The following is a 6,000-nucleotide window of genomic DNA, read 5'->3' as shown; positions in this document are numbered from 1 at the left end:
CATTCCCTAGGCAGTCTCTCCCATAACGCAGTGCTGTGTTCCAGTAATTTCTGGTACATCTTAATTCCCAGAGTTTATTTCCTTCTCTGTCTACTCTATCGTCCTTTTTTTCTTCTGCCTCTGAAATCCTTGTGTTCTTTAAGATGCGTGGCTGGAGTTTTACTCTGAACACTCTTTTGCAACCACATTCACTCCTACAGCTCTGTGTCAGAGAGGCAAAAGGCAAACCCCACATCCAGCTCAAATGTCTTTTGAACCCCCAGCCGCTACAGGAGAATGCCTTAGGGCATCTGTCCTGGGCTGTCACACATCACTGCAAATGCCCTGTGTCCAGGTCAATACTCATCAATCACTCTTTACCGTTAGCCACCTTAGGCGAGAAAACTATCCCACAACTTCTCACTTTCCCAGGACAGAGAAACCTGCACGCCTTCCCCTTTGCTTTTACTCTTGCGTTAAACTACAGCAACTGTCTAGTGCGAGCGGCTTCAGAAAATTCATGGAAAAAGGCAATAAAAGAGAATTCAAATCTTCCGTGAACTTACTGAAGCCCCCTCCTAGAGCTCCCGATTCTCTTACGTCAATGTGCTCGTATCCGAGCTCAGACCACACCATCTCCCCCCTCTTGGATCTCTCCCATGTTGCCAGTGGTCTGCTCCCACTCCGTGCTGCAGCACCCTGATTTTTTCTAAAACATAGCTGCCCCCCTGTCACTCCCCTGCGAAAACACACGCATGTGGAGTCTGACCAGGCTGTATCTGGGGACTGGACAGAGCGAGAAGGGATCCTGTGTCAGCCAGGAGTTTGGTAGACGCCCCTCTGCACTATCCACTTGTGGTGGTCGGGGGCGGGGAAGGGGCGGGATTGAGCCCCCCTCTCCCCCTCCTTCTTACTGCGGAAAGCTGCAGAGCGAGCAGCACTCACTTCCTATTCAGCATTCAGCAGGGAGGGAGCCTCTGAACAGCCACGTAGGCATTCTCGTCTCTCTGGAGGAAAAGGCCCAGCAGCTGTCGGAGGAGAAGACGCACCAGCTGTCAGCACAGGGACATGTCGCAGCTAAGTAAGAACCTGGGTGATTCGAGTCCTCCAGCGGAGGCCCCGAAGCCGCCTGTCTATAGCCGCCCCACGGTTCTGATGCGGGCCCCGCCTGCTTCCTCCCGGGCTCCACCGGTCCCTTGGGATCCACCTCCAATTGACTTGCAGGCTTCACTGGCCACTTGGCAGGCACCTCAACCTGCCTGGGAAGCCCCGCAAGGCCAGCTGCCGGCCCCGGTGCCTCCGGTGGCTCCGATGGCCCAACCTCCGACCCTGGGGGGCCCGCTGGTCCAGGCTCCCCCACTGGGGGCCCCGATGGGCAAGCCTCCGACTCCCGGAGTGCTGATGGTGCATCCGCCCCCTCCGGGAGCTCCCATGCCCCAGCCTCCAACTCCGGGAGTCCTGATGGTGCATCCTTCTGCTCCCGGAGCCCCTATAGCCCATCCTCCGCCTCCAGGGACCCCAATGTCCCACCCTCCCCCTCCGGGAACCCCGATGGCCCATCCTCCCCCTCCGGGGACCCCGATGGCCCATCCGCCGCCTCCGGTGACCCCGATGGTGCATCCTCCCCCGCCGGGGACCCCGATGGCTCATCCTCCTCCACCGGGAACACCGATGGCTCATCCTCCTCCTCCTCCTCCGGCGACGCCGATGGCCCAGCCTCCAGCTCCAGGTGTCCTGATGGCCCAGCCTCTGACTCCGGGAGTCCTGATGATGGCCCAGCCGCCGCCTCCAGCAGCCTTGATGACCCAGCCTCCACCTTCAGGAGCTCCAATGGCCAAGCCTCCAGGTCCTGGCGTCCTGATGCTCCATCCTCCAGGTGCGAGAGCTCCAATCACCCAGCCTGCAGCCTCAGGAGCACCAATGGTGCAACCGGTGGCTCCCCCTGCACAGCCTGTGGCTACTTGGGCCCCACAGGCTCAGCCTTTGATCCTGCAAATCCAATCTCAGGTTATAAGGGCCCCTCCACAGGTTCCCCAGGGCCCACAGGCTCCACCGGCACAGCTGGCCACACCCCCCGGCTGGCAAGCCACCTCGCCAGGATGGCAGGCTGCTCCACAGGGCTGGCAGGCCACACCCTTGACCTGGCAGGCCACACAGGTCACCTGGCAGGCCCCGGCGATTGCCTGGCAGGCACCACCACCTGTTCGCCAGGGGCCCCAACCCATCCGCCCAGGTCCTCCACCTATCCGTCCTGGCCCACCACCTGTGCGTCAGGCCCCTCCCGTAGTACGCCAGGCACCACCTGTGATCCGCCAGGCCCCGCCTGTGATACGTCAGGCACCACCGTTGATCCGTCAGGCACCGCCGCCCATTCGACCTGCCCCCCAGGTCCTGGCCACCCAGCCACAGCTCTGGCAAGCCCTGCCACCTCCACCTCCACTGCGGCAGGCCCCGCAGGCTAGGCTGCCGGCCCCACAGGTGCAGGCGGCCCCGCAGGTGCCTACGGCCCCACCAGCTGGGCAGGTACCCGCGGTGCCGCCCGCTGGCCTGCAGGTGCCCCAGCCAGTGCTGCCGGCCCCGCTGTCTGTCCCACCATCTGCCCCACAGGCTGTGCACTGCCCATCCATCATCTGGCAGGCACCCAAGGGCCAACCTCCAGTGCCACAGGAGCTGCCGACGTCGATGGAGTTCCAAGAGGTACAGCAGGCCCAGGCAGTGGCCTGGCAGGCGCCAAAGGCACCCACCCACTTCTGGCAGCCCCTGCCCACCCAGGAAGCCCAGGGGCAGCCCCCCCGGATCGTCCAGTTGGAGCAGCCCTTTCAGGGAGCCCCGGCCTCCCAGAAAGCACTCCAAATCCAGCTACCCCCCCAGCAGGCCCAGCCCTCGGGCTCGCAGGCAGAGCTGCCTGCAGTGCAACTCCAGCCATCCTGGCAAGCCCCACCAGCAGCCTTGCAGGCCCAGCCAGGAGCCCCAGTAGCAGGGGCAAATTTTCACAGGGGCTCCACTAAATCACTGATGACTCCTTCAGGAGAATGCAGGGCCTCTTCTATAGAACAGAGGGGCTCTTCTAAGGAACGTAGGACTTCTTCAAAGGAGAAGAGAGCCCCCTCCAAGGATCGCATGATCTTTGCTGCCACCTTCTGTGCTCCCAAGGCAATGTCAGCTGCCCGAGCACACCTGCCAACAGCCTGGAAAGCCTTTCCTGCCACATCAGAGACCTTCACTGCCACCTCAAGGGTCTTTCCATCTACCTCCCAGTTCCAGCCTGCCTCATCTAATGCCTTCAAGAGCCCATCTGCCACCTCAGAGACCCTAAAGTCACTGCCATTTGCTCTGCAGGATCCATATACCTGTGTAGAGGCCCTGCCTGCAGTCTCTTGGGTTTTGCAACCCAATGTGAGTGCCTCAAAGGCATCCACGGCAGTGCCCACCATCCTGATGGCAACTGCAGCTGCCCCCCAGACAACTGCCACTACTCAAGAGGCCACAAAGACTGCTGAGCAGCCTCATCGCCCATGCAAAGCCACCCAGAAGAAGAAGCATCTGGAGACTGAAGAGGATAATGGTGGCCATGTGTTAGCCTTGCGTGACTGGCAGGGTCTCAGGCCCTGGGAGAATCTGAATCTGAGTGGCTGGGAGGTACAAAGCCCTGTCCAGGTCCCGGGTGACTGGGAGTACCCAAACACTCCCTGTGGCCTGAATGGCTGGGAGTGTCCTAGTACCTCCCGGATCCTGAGTGGCTGGGAAGGTCCCAGCACATCCTGGGCTCTGAGTGCCTGGGAGGGCCCAAGCACCTCACAGGCCCTGGGTCTCTGTGAAGCTCCAGGTAGCCCCCAGCCCTTCATTATCTCTGAGGTTTTATGTCTCTCTCAGGGGTCCAGTGTCATGCAGGATGCAGCCATTGTGGAGACTCGGCCATTGTATCCCTTCGATGAGAGAGCAAATGCATTGGTGCAGTTCCTCTTGGTCAAGGACCAAGCCAAGGTGCCCATCCAGCACTCGGAGATGGTGAAAGTCATCATCCGAGAATACAAAAACGAGTGCTTAGATATCATCAACTGTGCCAACAATAAGCTAGAGTGTGCCTTTGGCTATCACTTGAAGGAAGTTGATACCAAAATTCACTCCTATATTGTCATCAACAAGTTGGAGTGCCCTCAAGGTGATGCAATGGCATGCTATTTAGACAGGCCCCAGTTAGGCCTGCTGATGGTTGTCCTGAGCCTCATTTTCATGAAGGGCAATTGTGTCAGGGAGGATCTGATTTTTAATTTTCTGTTCAGGTTGGGGCTGGATGTCCGGGAGACAAATGGTCTCTTCGGAAATATGAGGAAGCTCATCACTGAAGTGTTTGTCAGGCACAAGTACCTAGAGTACAGGAGAATCCCTTGCACTGAGCCAGCAGAGTATGAGTTCCTCTGGGGCCCCCGGGCATTTCTCGAAACCAGCAAGATGCTTATCCTGAGGTTTTTGGCCAAGCTCCACAGGAAGGAGCCTCAATGCTGGCCTTTCCATTACCTTGAAGCACTGGCCGAATGTGAGTCTGAAGATGCAGACGATGACGAGCCTGATGCCAGTGACAATGGTGACGACCCCACCAGCAGCCCCCCTCCCAGCTAAGAGGTGTAGCAGAAATCTCATTCCTTTGGGTACCTGGCCAGTGGCCACTGACTCGGGGGAGGGGGACGTTTTATTTCAGGTGTTTACATTCTAGTTGCGTGTGTGTAAGTTTGAATTTTCCATCTGGTTTTGTATCTGCCAAAGCTTTGTACATTTTCATGTGGTGTTGATTTCAAATAGCTACTGTTCTATTTGGTATTTTGGCATCTGTATTTTTAACTGAGATCTGTGATTCTCTGTTTTGTGTTGTAATTGTTATGTTTTGGTATCAGAGTTGTGCTGGCTTTGTGAAATTTACTGAGAAGCTGTCCATCCCATTCTGGTACAAATTCTGTAGCATTGTATTTGGTTGTTTGAATGTCAAAATGACTCATCGGTAAAATCTGTCTGGAGAAAAGTAAATATCTATCTATATCTATACCTATATCTATATCTATATATATAAATATTCTTTCAGCATAATGTGGAAGTGTCTGTCTTTATTCTAATTTTTACCCTAGGTTGTGGGAGCCAAGCTTACTATCATGTCCGAATACACTTGAATGCCAAGATTACTAGCAGTGATAGTAAAATCCATAGTGATATGACTGCTTTCCAGAGAGAGTGCTCCATTCATCCTTAGAATGATACAGGAACTGTGGTGGGTGGTGAAACATAAAATTTCCATTAAAACTAAAATAATGCTTAACAAGTCAGTGAGGCTGAAACAAGAAGGAGCTGTATAGTGCATCTTAGGTAGTCCTTACAATAATCCTTCAAAATAGGCATGATTATTTCCATTTTGTGGGTGAGAATATACAGTGTAAGTAGATTAATTAAATTATACATGTTAGTGCCAAACCAGCAAAGTTGTGATAGGAGGCAGCACATTTCCTTTAAGAAGAGTAGGTAGGGAAGGAAGACCCTCTAACAGCAGGACCACACATACCCAAGGTTGCTAGCAGGGTAGCCTGGGGAGTAGAGGGAGATGGTGGGGGGGTGTCCAGTGGTTTATATTAGCACAGGGACAGAAGCATTCTCACAAAAAAAGGGCCTTAGCTTGTGACAAGGAAAAGGGAGAACTGGGAAACCTGTTGGGATAGGGTGAGTCAATGGAATCAAATTTCCTAGGGACATGGAGGCCGAGGGGAAGCTTCTGGTGGGAGCAAGGCAGGGGAGGGAGAGGGTCAATTCTAATACTCAGGATAAGAGCAGTGGCTATGTCTGTAATTGCTGAAGAACAGCCCAGACCTTGGGTGAAAGGACTTGGTGTGGGAAGGCAGGAGAAAGGGGCTGCTTGGGGAAAACACACATAAAGCTGGTGGGCACATAGGACTTTTCTAGGGTCACTACTCTCTTCCTGTGGATGGCGGGCAGCAGCCCTACATGCCACCCCTACTGTCTTTGCAAAAAAGAAAAAAA

General features: G+C 55.2%; 1 protein-coding gene across 1 annotated transcript; it reads left to right on the top strand.

Annotated features, from left to right (window-relative positions):
- The first annotated feature begins 1,047 nt into the window (after positions 1-1,047).
- On the top strand, positions 1,048-4,599 carry MAGEL2 (MAGE family member L2). Its single transcript, XM_062206567.1, has one exon. It carries the CDS (start codon positions 1,048-1,050, stop codon positions 4,597-4,599), a length of 3,552 nt encoding a protein of 1,183 aa, XP_062062551.1.
- The last annotated feature ends 1,401 nt before the right edge of the window (positions 4,600-6,000 follow it).

Source organism: Lepus europaeus, chromosome 11 (assembly GCF_033115175.1).
Source record: "Lepus europaeus isolate LE1 chromosome 11, mLepTim1.pri, whole genome shotgun sequence".
In the NCBI taxonomy this organism is placed as follows: Eukaryota; Metazoa; Chordata; class Mammalia; order Lagomorpha; family Leporidae; genus Lepus; species Lepus europaeus.
The sequence above is the reverse complement of the archived record's forward strand: the minus strand, read 5'-3'. Positions and strand labels throughout refer to the sequence as shown.

Excerpts from the sequence above, each read along its gene's own strand:
- MAGEL2 (XM_062206567.1), top strand. The coding sequence starts at position 1,048 with ATGTCGCAGCTAAGTAAGAACCTGGGTGATTCGAGTCCTCCAGCGGAG.